This window comes from Leptinotarsa decemlineata, unplaced genomic scaffold (assembly GCF_025532065.1).
Source record: "Leptinotarsa decemlineata unplaced genomic scaffold, Ldec_3_MD MMD2_tig00001064_RagTag_RagTag, whole genome shotgun sequence".
Classification (NCBI taxonomy): Eukaryota; Metazoa; Arthropoda; class Insecta; order Coleoptera; family Chrysomelidae; genus Leptinotarsa; species Leptinotarsa decemlineata.
Window position 1 is genome coordinate 210,226 of NW_027412558.1, and position 14,811 is coordinate 225,036.

The window sequence follows — 14,811 nt, forward strand, 5'->3', positions numbered from 1 at the left end:
GATGGTTTTTTAACCAAGGCGACTTATCCAAGAAGGAGCCGATAAAGTATTTAATCTACGAGGGTGAGCCAGAAGTACCCGGCCCAACAAAGAAAATATTTGATCAGAAAGTCATACGATACAGGGGAGAACATTTCAAACTATAGGTATGAATAAAAAAGAAAGAAAAAATACAAAAGTAATCAAAAATGTTTTCTATTGAATACTCCTACAAAACACAAATGTAAAAGTGAGTTCCTCCACACTAGATGTAAAGCTCACTTTAGATTTAATACATGTATGCTGCTCTTTTATGTAGAATAGTACAGGTGCCTTCAAAAGTATCTGAATTTGCCTTACTCTAACGACAGAATCAAAAGTAATACTAAAAATTAAATAATATTCTCAACTGAAATGTTAATTCTAACGTATACTTTCTAACACAGTTACAGTTTTTCTTCCATCTTCAGTTCCACCAGCTTCTCGCTAGCCTCCCAGATATCGTTGCAGAACTTTTCGTTCCAAGCGCCAGGTGGAGCTGGAAACATCCTGCAGTCCCAAAAATGTCTACCAGTAACCCCTTTCAGTTGATTGGACACAGCCAAGTGAATTGTGGTCTGAGCGCCTTCTTCAATACTCTACAACATAAAAAAACGCTATAGTGTGTCTCTCAAAAAAAAATCAGGTTCAGTTCTAACCTTTCCGTAAAAGAAGAGAATGACACTCCGGACCAGACTTGCAACTGTTTCCAGACCAACGAACTTGGCGGACTTCATGAAGATGTCAGTATTGACCATTCCTGGATGCAGGGAGTTGCTTGTGACTCCAAATCCCTTCAGTCTTTGGGCGAAGCCATTTGCAGCAATTACGTTGGCGAGTTTGGAGTTAGCGTATATCAGTGAGGTGCGGAAAAGATTCAAGGGGTGACCCTTGGGGTAGTTGAGGTTCTCCACGCTTAAATTGCTGCAGAAGGCGAGAGCTGAGCTCACGAATATCACTCTGCTTGGGGCGGATTTTTTTAGCAAATCTGTGAATCGAAACAAATCGATCAAAAACCATTATCAGTCTGTTATATCTATACAGGGTGGCTAATTGAAAATGAAACGTTTATTCTGACTCATTCTGAACGCAAAGTATGAGATATCGGTCTTGTTTTTCACTTTGTCCTGTATAATGCACAGAAACTGGATGCAATTATGGATATATTGCAATTCTGAAGCTGGGAAACAATAAAAATCGAGGGCAGACTTTCCAAATTTTCAGAAGTTTCTGTCTTAACCTCAACAGCTAATTCATTAAAGAGGTTTGTATATAAATATGTCGGAGCTTTCTTTTTTATCTGGGATTTATACACAATTTCATCACTGAATAGATGTTGCAGAGAACCACAAAAACTGTGTCAGATTTCTGTGAAATCAAATAATATATTTGTGTTTATTTATTTATTTATTATTCAAACAGGCATACAAGGCCTTATTACATGAATAAATTTTTCTTTTAAATATAAATTTAAATAGATGCATTTATATGGCTTTCATTCTAATACTTAATTTATGCTCAATTGTAGTTTATTATGAACTGTGTAACGAGTTTTTTGAAAGCGCTGAATGAAACTGTCCAATCTATATCCATCAGTTGAATGTATTTGACTACATGATTCAGTATTTTGAATAGCAATATTAATATATTCTGGTTTCTTCTATTATCCAGAGACAATATTCTGAATTCATTTCTCAATTGTGCTGTTCTAACTGTTCTGTAGTCAGGATAGATTCGATATTTTTTGTAGTACAACAATCTTAAAAATTTGCAGCTAGACAGCTTGAGTACCTGAGAACTGGGAGCAAGTCATTAATAAACATAACAAAGAGCAAGGGTCCTAAATTGGATCCTTGTGGTACTTCAGAATTAGCTTCATATTTCCCCGAGGTATTTCCATTATGCTTAACCACTAAAAACCTATTTTCAAGATAACTTCCGAACATTTGGTAATTGTATTTGAATTCCTTTAGGTTTTGCTTTTGTTCATGTCTATCAGTATTTATATTGTAATATCCAATGCAGGATGATAAGCATCCTGCATCCTGTATTGGAATGGAATCTAAGTGGATTTTTTCCATTAGGAAATTTATTTTTAATCAATAATTTTGAAAAACGCATTAATTGGTTAAGAATCGAGCCTTAAACAAGTGTGTTTGTGGTTTGAATCCAGTCAGTTTTTTTGAATGATCACTGACATTTCCTGGAGAAGTTATTCAATATTTTTTAATTCTATTTGAAGAAATTGATTTTTCGAAAATGGTTTCTGAACGGGAAGGTTTTGAATGCCTGCGTGAAATGTTGAAGTTGTCTATTATTTTCTTACATTCTACCAGCCTTTATTTAAATGATCAATTGATTTTTTTCAATCCTATTGAGTTTCTGTCCCAAATATCCATCTCATCTTCCATTGAGCATTCAATTTTTTCCATAATATGAAGTAGTTTCCACGGAATTAAAACCTTGTACACTTACCTGCCAGCAAATGCGTCAATAAAAACGGCCCAAAATGATTAATCTGCATTGTGGCATGTAGACCGTCATCAGTGTATTTGTTCCCCTGACTTCCCACCCCCGCATTATTAATCAGAATGTCCAGCCTGTCCTCCGTGGCGTTGATGTCTTTGGCAAACTTCCTCACAGACTGTAATGATGTTAAATTGAGTAGCTTCGTTTCAATGTTGGTGTTGTTTGTTAAGGATATTATTTTGGATTTGGCTTTCGAAGAGTCGGTTCTGTCCGCTATTATAACCCTACATCCCCTTGAGGCTAGCAACAGGGCTGTTTCGAAGCCAACCCCTGGAACAAAATGAGCATCGATATATTTGTTGAAAATTGTGGACCAGCAGAATTGATGCAATAATCAGGGCAAGTCTAGAAAATGTATAGCGTAGATATTTTGTAAAGTTTTCGAAGCTAATCGCTTTTCGAATCTGGAAAGGAAATGTTTCATTTTGATTCGAAGCCTTTGAGAGGTTCAGAAAATCATGGACACTAACTGACATTCTTTGACTTTTTATGCATTACAACAAATTTCAAACAATGCGAAAATCAAGCAGAGGAATTATATTTGTTGCGTAGACTGAGATATTGGGCAAACTTAATGAACTGTTGAAGTATGTTTCAAAGAACATAGTGCTCGTATTTGCTATGACACACAAGAAGAGTCTGGTTGTTGATCGGAAAATACTTTGTAGAATACTTGATTTCTCAAACTTCTACTTATTTCTTGAAAAAATTCATCTAAAATATCTATAATTTTTCTTTTCAAAGTTTCAAAAATAATTTTTGGAGTAAAAATTGCAATTTCACTATACAATTGCAATAATTTCTGCAATTTTTCTTGCAGATACAAGCATATTACAAATGTAAGAGAAAGCTCATTGAAAAGTTTCATATAAAACTCTAGAACTTCAAATGAAATTCCACACGAATAAACAACCAGCATGAAGAAATTGAAGAACAGTTATTGCCGGTAGGAATTTTTAAAAGCACATCTTTTCAAATAGCTGCAGTAAACAGTTGGTATTGCCTGAGAAAGAACATGTTAGTAAACTTTCCATGCATTAGTATTAATATTTTCAAATGCTTATCAGTTGGGAAAGGGATCAATAATTCTACGTAGATGAACAATGTTGTTTTTGCCAACCTTTCGGACTCTATTGAATGATGATGGATTTAATGAAGTCCGAAACGTTGGCAAAAACTGAACTGTTCATCTACGAATTATTGCAAATTCTCAAGTAAACCTTTCAAAATATTCCGGATGCTGCTTGAACAATTTTTTAGCTTGTGACTTCTCAAAATCAAGTGTTGTTAATGAAAATGAAGCCCGAAACTCACCTGAGCTTCCTCCTGTCACTATGGCAGTTTTCCCCGTCAAACAAACCAAGCTTCTCACCCTGCCAGCACTCAGCTTTTGGAAAATTTTGAGGAAAATCAGAGCAAAAACAGGAAAAATGGCCAGCGCAACTGCGAAGATGATATACTTCAAATAAAATGGATAACTATACACAATCATCTTCAATCTTTCTGTAGCACTTCACTCTTGAACACCGTAGCATCAACTGTAACCAGTCGCTATCCGGTGAAAGTATTAATCTCTCGAAGAAAGTGAAGAGTTCACCAAACCGTAAACCGGAGAAATGGGACTTGATACAAAGGCGTTTAGAGGTGGATATGTGGGATATGACATACTTTCTTATTGATGGAGAGGTGAAGAACCATCGTGCGTCTTTATGAGGATGTTGATATATTCCTCGGAGTTTTTAATTGAAGAGAACGAAGGATGTGCATGTTTTTGTTGAAATGAACTCAATAACTGGTATCTTTCTTTGACGGTCATTGACACAAATAATGTGTTTGAATTTGAAATTTTCCAAGGCATTTGCATAAATATTTATGATGAATTTAATATAACTATTATAGAAGCTTTGACTACACCAGAAGTTTCTCATTGAATGAATAAATTGAAAAAGTTTTCATCTTCAAGAGGAAGATCAAACAGTTTGATCTTCCTCTTGAAGATGATCACTTGGTGATCGAAACACGTGTCGAGGTGTTAAAAATAACGATTTGGTGTTGGGAAAAAACTGCAGTAATATTTATGGTGACAGTAAGCTTTTGAATAATTGCTTCACCAATATTGATATACATTTTACAAAGTCGTTGATAAAAGTGGATTGGAAATTGCTTCAACGTCTATATGTATTAACATAGCCACTCCTCAACAAAATAGAAATGAGATATTTCACGAATAATACCAACAAGTGAGTAATGAAAAGTAAAAATTCTTTACGAAGAAAAATGACGGGTTTACTCAGAAAAGATGTTGTACTGAAATACTTTAAATTTTTTCCAAAATCTTTACAAATTGTCAACAAAACTGAATTAGGTTATACAAACATTCTTAGAAGAAACTCGAAATTTGAAAGGCATATGATTCAGCACGTCTTTAATGATCAAACTAATGAAAACCATCCGATGGTAATGAATAACAAAGAATGACAAATTCCTTTCTGGTTGGATCCACAAACATCCATTGTACCAAGCTGTTAATTTGTTGCAATTAGAATAAACCACCCAGCCATGAAGATGGAGAGATATTCGTGGAAGCACACGCTTCCTTTGCCCTTTATTTTGACCCACATCCTGAATTCGCCGAGAATAAATCATAGGAGTGCCGATAGAGGAATTGGCCATTAGACGAATCAATCGGTGAATGATGGATTTACCACATGAAATGGGTAACTAGGGAAATGCAGGGATTTTCCAGGGCGTAAGGAGTGACTGGGAAACGGATTACTTGCCTTGAATTCATAGACTTCTCGTTTGTGGGTGAAAACGTCATAAACGCAGAGAAGGCATTTTCTAAAACAGAAAATCATCAATACAGAAAAGGAAATTTAAAATGTTAGCAGGAAATAAAATTGATTTGAAATCCTGGTTCAAAACTTGGAGCAGATGTACATATTATTATTTCCATTTTATTCTGTTTTCTATTCTTTCCATTCGTATTCTTCATATTTATTGGGTAATGTTGCTTACTTTTCCAGTTATTGTTATCGTTCAGGTTTCTATCCAACTATTATTATCACGACAAGTTCCAAACTTACTATTCTTCTCTCTCGTATTTCTTCACCTCCTTTAACGGTACGAGGCTCAAAATGCACCCTTGTTTCACCCCCAAAACTGCCTCATATGCCTTCCGTGTTTCCTTTTTTTGTATACTTTCCATTAGTGGTGTTGGCTTTCCTTCATCTAAAATTTTTTCCGGATCTATAAAGTCCAAATGTATTTTTGAATTCTCCTCAACTGCATATTTTTCACATTATTATGAAAATTGAAAAAGTCATTTCCCTGGTCTAGAATCGAATAGAATCTTTCAAAATACTTATGTGTAAGTGAGAATTTTTCAGATTTTTTAGCTACTTCATCGAAATTTTTGAAGAGAAAGGAATTTTGCTTCTGAACTGGTTTAGCTACTATGAAAGCTATATTTTCTTGTAACTTCTTTTTTGTCTCAATCACTTTCCTTATTTTTTATGTCTGTGAATTGTTTCTAGTTGTAATATGTTTGGCTACAGTTCCTTTTTTTCCAACTTCCCCGCCTTTTTTATACTCATAAAGATGAATATTAACTTGGATTATCACGACGAAAACGAAGCCATGGACAATAATGGAAAAAACAACTAAGAGTAATCTCAATAAATAATTGAGAAATGTAGTTAATTAATAGTTTCCACAAAGGAATTCTCAACAGAGTGAACACAGGAAAAAATATAGAAAATCAATATATTGATTAAGGAAATTGATTAATGATAATTACTATTATAATACATAATTTACAAAACTGGGTCCTATAGAAACGAAATATTTTTTTAATCAAGTTTCATAAATGTTCAGTAAATTTTCCCTTGGGATCCATCACCAACGACAATTACCATCAGTATCACTTTCCGAATGATGATGATAATCATATTACGTAGCCACTGGATTTTCCGCTTCATAATTCCTAACAAGTTTACACTTGTGGGGCTTCATCATGTCATTAGCGGCGGTACACCATACATAACAGGATACCAAAAGTTTCACAAACTCTCTCAAGGGGTCATTTGAAATGTTCACTACAATCTGAGTGCTATTGTTACCGTTCATATTATTCGAATATGACAACTGATGAAGCTACTGTATAGCGAAACGCTCCTTAAATAAAATTCGCTGCGAAAATTCTATAGTCAGTATCAGAGATAGTGTTGATGATTTTCGTGATATGATATCCTTATAATACTTTTGAAATATAATACTAAAAGGAATGTTTGATGTCTAAACTGGAATAAATCCCAATAACAAGACATATTAATATTATTAACAAGCATGTTACAGTTTATATCTGCCTATATACACTCAATACACATACATATATACATACATACACATATACATGAATACAATACTAATTTATCAACTAGAAACACCTGAAACGAGTAAACAAAAAATAAAATGAAGTAAACATTTAGAAGAGTTAAGAAAAAAATTAGATGGAACACTTGTGTGTAGCAAGCTAGGAGAGTAATTGAAAAAGCCATAAGTCAGATATAGAGCTTACAAGTAAAAACATAGTTCAGGTGTATTACAAAAAAAACATAATTCAGCAGTAATACAGTAGTAGTAATGAGCTCACATGGTAGAATAACTTTCAATTTGGGCTTATGTATTTTGACTAGAGTGTAAAAGTTTCTCAACGTGGTTCTTAACTTGACCAATAGGTTCATAATAAATGTCGAGATTTCCACAGAGTTGATTGTAAAGTTTGCTCATTGCAACAACTGATGACTTGAGTGATAAGTTTGTTCTAGAATTTGGTAGATAAAAAGTCAGTTCATTTCTAGAATTGATTCGTGGAACATTAAAGTTGAAGTGGGAGAGTAGTTCGGGACAGTCAATCAGACTATTCACTAGTTTATAAATGAAAATTATAGAGTAGTAGTTTCTTCGGTTTTGAAGGGATATTAGATTAAATGTATTCAGTAGTATTCTGTTGTCGATGCCTTGTTCAGGGTAAACTCCTTCTAGCTTGTAAGTAATATATTTCATGCAAATTATAGTTTCGGGCCACGGGAACCACTTTTTAAAAAGACTTTATTTAGATTTACAGACTTTATTGTACAGAAGTTACTCTGACAATCGTACTAACAGAACTGACTCCTCCTTCAAGATGGCTAGCTTTTATAAGTTTATTATAACTTAGTCAGCATTTGATGAATAAGCATAAAGGAGGGTTTTATATACATAACTCCTCCATCCCTAAGATGAAAATAATACGTTAACATTATTTTCATCAACATTTTCTAAATGAATATTTTCTTGTTTATTTTTCCTTTTAAAACATTTGAATTTGTTCTTATATTTGGAATATAAAATAAAATATGTAATAAGTATTATAACTATGAATATACAAATATACATTAAAGTATAAGAAGTGCTGTCTTCTTCTAAGGCTTCTAGTCGATGTAATTGGGTTTTTTCAGCAAGGTCCTGAAGTCGGGTTAGTTCGTCGAGGTTTACTCTTTCAGGAACTTTCATAGGGTTATTCTCAGGATGTAGCTGGATAGTATCTATTTCGGGTAACTGTAGAGGGTTTCCTTGAACGGAAGTGGCGTCGTTGGAATAAACTTCGCCTCTAACAGTGAGGTTACATTTATGTGGGATATGGATCAACTGTGGTTGTCTGATATTTTCGTATCCATGCTCCTTACAATTTTTCTCAATCATGATCTTATCAATGGGAATAATAATCATGTAGGCATCGTTGACAGGTTCTATTATGTCCTGGTCTAATTGAATTTGAATCGTCTGGCATTGATGATCGGTTTTACCAATTAGTAATTTCGGTAAACAATCTTCTTTTGAAATTTGGTTGTCAACATGGTATATGCAGGTATTTTCAATTCTCGTACAGGGTTCATCTTCATAATGATGGTAAGTCGAGTTAAGAATTATATAGGGTTTTAAAGGAACGATAGCTTGGTTGAGTATTGGAATTGGGAACAAATGGAAGTAATCATAAACATTTTCAAGAAGTATCGGAAAATGAATTGCAAATATAATAATTCCATTTTTATAATTAATTTCAATTTTTAGTAATTTATTATACGACTGAATGTTTTTAAAGTTTGGTAAACTGCCTTTGTAAAGGTTTGACATTATCTTTAATAATTCTTCGATATCAGATAATGGTAATATCGTGCTATGAATGATGTTTAATTCTGCAAATAAAATTGAATCTTCAATGTTATTAAGTATTGATAATATAATTTGACAATCTATTATCATTGTATCAAGAGAATTTTGAAGTCTTAAGAATAGCGTGAACTTATTCAAATTTAAGACAATACTTTTTATTTGTTCGTCAATTAATTGTTGGTTTTTAACAATTTGCTGTAAGCTATTCGTAGTTTCATTCATAAATTTTCTTGTGATAGTTAGGTAATTTTCTAAATCATGGTGAAGCATGTTCTGATTCTTTTCCAAAGTGAAAATTGCTTTATTATATTTTTCTGCATCTTCATCATCTAAAGTACCAAAGAGCCATTTACTTGTTCTGCCTACTATATTAATAAGTGCCCTTTTCGATCGATTATTTTCTTGAGGTTTAATATTGATTAATTTCACTTTGATTTTGTCTAGCAAATAATTCAGATGATTATACATGTGGTGTAGTTGTGGGTATAAAGGGTCTTTGATCAAGATAAATTCTGCGATTGTTTTTGTATTATTATTTAAGATGTTTAGGGGAGAATCAAATTGTTTTAAGTCAATGTATTTTATAAACGTATGTTTTTGTGTAGTGGATCTTGCTTTTCCAAGGGAAAAGGGAAGGATAGGGTTATTTATCCTCGTCATTATTATGTCTTGTCCTGTCGTCGCAAGGATTCCGAGAAGTAGAAGGTATAACGTTGTCATCTGAAACAATTTGTTTCTTAATGATTTTTCTTTGTGGCTTTAACTTACTTTTATGGTATTTTGATTTAGAAGTTTCAATTTTGAAGTTACTATCTTTTTTTGGTTGAATTTCCTTATATAAGGGTGATAATTTATTTCGAGGAGTTTCTTTAAGAAAAGTATTTTTATCAATTTCAATTTCTGGGGGATCATTTCTGTTGGAATTTACTTTAGATAGGTTCTTGGCTTTTTCATTGTTTTGTTCTACTATTTCTTTTAATATTTTCATATTTCTTGAATGTTTTTCTATATAGTTTGAGGTTATCTTTTCTAACGTTACATCATAAGGGCTCTGGTGTTCTACATTACCTTTAATAATTTGGAAGGGTGTGAATTTAGTTGCGGAATGGACAGTATTATTATATCCTAGAATCGCATACAACATTTGTTTTGTTATTGGTCGATTAGGAAATTCTAATTTTAAAGTTCGTATTTCCTCAATTAGAGTAGAATGAAAACGTTCTACCGGACTATTACTGTTCGGGTTTTTTGGGGTGATGTAATGCAACATAATTTTATGAAGTTTGCAAAAATCTTCAATCAAGTTATTTTTAAATTCTGTGCCAGAATCGCAAGTTATTTTATTTGGAATACCGTAATGGGATATGAATTTTAATAAACCATCTAAGATGTCTGTCGCATTTAGTTGTATGGGGTATGCTTGTGCAAAGCGCGAAAAGCTGTCAATAATTGTTAGGAATTTTAGTCTATCAAGTGATAGAACATCAACATAAATATGTTCAAACGGGTATTCTCCAATTGGTGTTGGGTTAAATTTTATGACATTAGGGTGCCTTTCGTATTTTGATTTTTGACATGTTACGCATGTATTTACGTAGTTTGTTATGTCTTGAATCATATTAGGCCAATAGTATACTTTTGATAGAGACAGTTTTGTTTCATTTATGCCTCTATGTGTAGTTTTTGTTTCATGATGGTATTTAATTTTTTCTTGTTGTTCATTTTTCTTCAAAATGTCTTTCAATAGTATATTACTTTGAACAAGTTTAAAGGCTGAGTTTCTAAAATGTTTTTGGATTATCGGAATTATTACATTCTTTAGTTCCTCTTGAAATATTATACCATAAACAGTATTAGGTTTTAAATATTCTAAAAAGATTTTAACTATATCGTTTTCAATGTTTCTATTAGATATTACGATTTTTAAACGTGTCTTATCAAAGGGTTTAGTTATACTTACTTTTGGTGAAATTATGTCGTTACTTTGAATTAAGAATATTTGATTTTTAAATTTATTTAATGGTTGCTCTGATATTGGGATTTCTAAAATTGGGTCTTCTTGCGAAGAATGTTGTGTTTCATTTGAGTGTTTTATTTTCGGTTCTTCTTGTTGGGCTGGTACGACTATTATGTCTGAAAGTATTTTAATCTTCTTTTCTCTGGGAGTTTTTGTTTTTCTTTAGCTGGTTGAAAATGTCCTGTGTGGTAATTTTCGGGTTGGGGTTCTTCTCTTGATTGATGTTTTTCGACTTCTTCATTGGCGAGTTCATCTATTTCTTGCACTATTTTGGCAATTTCATCAATCTCAGGGTTATCGTTTTCATCTACGCAATATTCTGCGAAATCTTCTAAACGGTCTTCTTCCGTATCGAAATTTCCTAGTAAAGAATAATTTTCTAATGGATGTAGTTCAATTCTGGATAGGGCATCAGCAACAGAATTCTTTTTTCCTTTTCTATGTATGATGTTATATTCATACTCTTCTAATCTTAGGCGCCATCTTACTAATTTTGAAGAGGGGTCTTTTAAATTGAATAACCATTGGAGTGGTTTATGATCGGTAACAATCGTAAATTTTCTACCAAAAAGGTAAGGTCTAAAGTATTTGGTAAAATTGACAATTGCCAATAATTCCTTTTCTATAGTTGAATAATTTTGTTCTGCGGGATTTAGAGTTCTTGAGGCATACGCGATGGGTTTATCTTTACCTAGAGGGCCTTGTGATAACACAGCTCCAATTGCTACGTTAGAAGCATCGGTTGTCAAGATAAAAGGTTTACTAAAATCGGGATGTTGAAGAAGAGGTTCATTAGTTAAAACTTGTTTACATTTTTCGAAGGTTTCTAGGAATTCGGCAGAATGAAGGATTTTCTCTCCTTTTTTTAGACATTGAGTTAGCGGTTTTGTTAATTGCGCGAAATCTTTAATAAATTTTCTATAATATCCTAGCAAACCGAGGAATGATTTAATATCTCTAGCAGTAGTTGGTATGGGAAAATTTTGGATTGCTTTTATTTTATTCGGATTGGGTTTTATACCGTGGGGTGTTACAATATGTCCTAAAAATTCTACATTTTGTTTTAAGAATTCCGATTTGTCCAATTGTACTTTCAATTTAGCTTCTCTTAATACTTTAAAGACTTGCTTTAGATTAGAGATGTGTTCCTGAAGGGAGGTCGAAAAAATTATTATATCGTCCATATAGACGAGACATATTTTGTTTCTTAGGTCTTTCAAAACGTAATCCATAACGCGTTGAAACGTCGCTGGAGCGTTCTTTAATCCAAACGGCATTCTGACATATTCGTAATGGCCGTGTTCTACGTTGAAGGCTGTTTTGTCAATAGAATTTTCTTCCATCTCTATTTGGTGAAATCCTGAAGTTAAATCTAGGGTAGTGAAGTAGTTACATTTCCCTAGTTTATCCAGTATGTCCTCGATATTAGGAATGGGGTATCGGTCATCAATCGTTTTTTCGTTCAATTTCCTATAATCAACGACAATTCTCCATTTTTTCTTTCCTGAGGCGTCCGCTTTCTTCGGTACAATCCAAATAGGGCTACTCCAAGATGATGATGATGGTCGTATTATTCCGTCATTCAACATTTTTTCTATTTGTTTATTTACTTCTTCTTTATGGCAATGAGGAAACCGATAGGATTTAGTGTGTACTGGTATTTCGTCTGTCGTTTTAATTTCATGTTTTATTTTGTTTGTGAAAGAAAGTTTAGTATTCTCATCATGAAATATGTCTAAGAATTCTTTGCAAACTGTTAAAATTGCGTTTTTTTCTTCCGTGTTCATATGGTCGGTCCTAATTTTACTTGTTATATCAGTTATGGAATTATTATTATAATTTTCAGGTAAGGCTTGTTCAATATTATAAAATTCAAATTGTTCTTTATTTATTTGGTTGGATGGGAACGGTTCATTCATTGTTATAGAGATAGTTTTATTAGTTTTATTAAAAATTTCGAAAGTTGCGCGATAATTTTTGGCATAAGTTATTGTTTCAGGTACGTATAATTTATCAATAAATCCCTCTGGAATTATTATTTCTCCTTCACTGATATCGACAGGGTATTTCTTTATTAAAGTTTCATATGGTGGTATTTCGATAGTAAAAGAAGTTTCGTGAGGCTGTCTATAGTAGAAAGGGATTTGTACAATTTCATTTCTTAAGATTTGATTGCTAAAATCGATATTTAAGTCAAGATTTTTAAGTTCTTTTAAACCTAAAATTCCATCAAAAAATTCATGAAATTGGAATAAAATATATTCCGTTTCATAGTTGCTTTGAAATTCTTCAAAAGCTGGGATAATAGCTTTATATTGAATTTCTTTTTCACCTAATGAAGTTTTTAACTGAGAGGGTTCTCTAAATATTCTGTCTGGATAATATTTTTCTACAATAGATGGTCTTAACATGGAAGTATGACATCCGGTATCAATTAGTAGTTTAATAGGGGGATTTTGGATTTGTATATAAGGTAATCCATTTATAGAGCCTGAATAAAGTTCTATTATACCGTCTTGTTTATCGGAGGCGGTTTGTAAAAATTTTCGTCTTCGTATTCAGTGTTTGAGTCAGTTATTTCAGTCGTTTCTTGGGGAGTAAAGTAATATTCATTTAATTCATCAGTTAATTGATATTGATCTGGAGGGTGTTGGTCTTCAATTGGGTATTGGTCTTCGACAGGGTATTGGTTAATGGGGTAACCTAGTGTCATGTCGTATTCATTGTCATCATTATGGTTGTAAAGTTCTTCACTTATAAAGGTTTGTCTTGGGGGTTGCCTAAAAGATCGGTTATTTGCTGGGTGGTAAGGCATATTTGATCTACTAACCGTAGGATTTCTAGAAGTAGTCGACATTGGTTGAATGATTCTAGTATCAGGTTTATTTGTTGGTTTAAACACATTTTGGGGTGGTCCAAACACTTGTTTATTCGTTAAAAATTTATGTTGAACTTGTTTAGGTTGGATATTTATGGGTTGGCTTGGAAATTGTGGTTTTTGGTTAAATTGTTGATAATTATTAAAAGGTCTATTTGGCATTTGACTAGTAGAAGGTGTAGGATTTCTAAAGTTAGTTTGTTGAAAATTTTGTAAGTGTGAATAATTCTGTACAGGGAAATTACTATAATTTGGTTTTATTTGTTTTGGTGGGTGTTGTTTTTGAACGTTAGTGCTTGAGCGGTTCTGAAAAACCATATTTTGTGTTTGTCTAAAATTTTCATCTTCCAAAACTAAATTCATTGCTTCTTCAAGGCTATCTGGTTTTTGAACAATTACTTTATCTTGTAATCTAATAGTTAAATTTCTCATAAATACTTTCAAAGACTGTGATTGATATTGACGAATATATATCGCTTTAGTCTGTGGGTCTACAGCGGCAATAGAATTAATTTTAAAGATTAATTTACTTCTCAGTACTTGTATTCTTTTCGCAAAATCGAGGGGGTGTTCGTTTCTATTAGGGACAAGTGTAAAAAGTTGTTGTTCAAGGTTATCTAAATTTTGTCTATCACCAAATGTATTTCTTAATTCATTTCTTATTAAAATCCATGTGTTTAATTCCGTTCTTGCACCAATCAATAATTGTGCTCTATCTCTGAGTTTACCAATAATAATACTCAAGATACACTGATTTAGTGTATCGTCAGCGCTATAATATTTATTATGAAATTTGTCAATTGCATTTATAAAAATTTCGAGGGTGTCTGGAGATCCATCATACAAAGGTATGGTGTCAGAATAAATTTTAAATAAAGTATAATTAATTTCGGTGGACATATTTGAAACGGATAGAGAGACAAGCGACTGTACTAAATCTTCAATTTCAGGTTCGGTCATGTATTATTGTCGCGATCTTATCGGAAAAGATTACTCAGCGAATCTATTCAAGATAAGAGTTTGCTTTCTTCATTTATTCAGAAAAGAATCACGGTAATAATATTGCGAAGTTTATCACAAGAATATTTCTGAAGCGTCGTTGTGTGTGTGTGAAATGAATACTCTCTTTATATCAGCGTGTGATATAAATAGA

At 32.7% G+C, this 14,811-nt stretch overlaps 1 protein-coding gene across 1 annotated transcript; it reads right to left on the reverse strand.

The window, feature by feature from the left end:
* Positions 1–179: 179 nt before the first annotated feature.
* Positions 180–4,125, reverse strand: LOC111517253 (retinol dehydrogenase 11). The gene is made up of 4 exons (XM_023173334.2): positions 3,862–4,125; positions 2,494–2,817; positions 678–1,006; positions 180–617 (listed from the first exon to the last, which is right to left on the reverse strand). The coding sequence occupies exons 1-4, from the start codon at positions 4,037–4,039 to the stop codon at positions 426–428; spliced, it is 1,023 nt and encodes a 340-aa protein (XP_023029102.2). The 5' UTR covers positions 4,040–4,125; the 3' UTR covers positions 180–425.
* Positions 4,126–14,811: the final 10,686 nt, after the last annotated feature.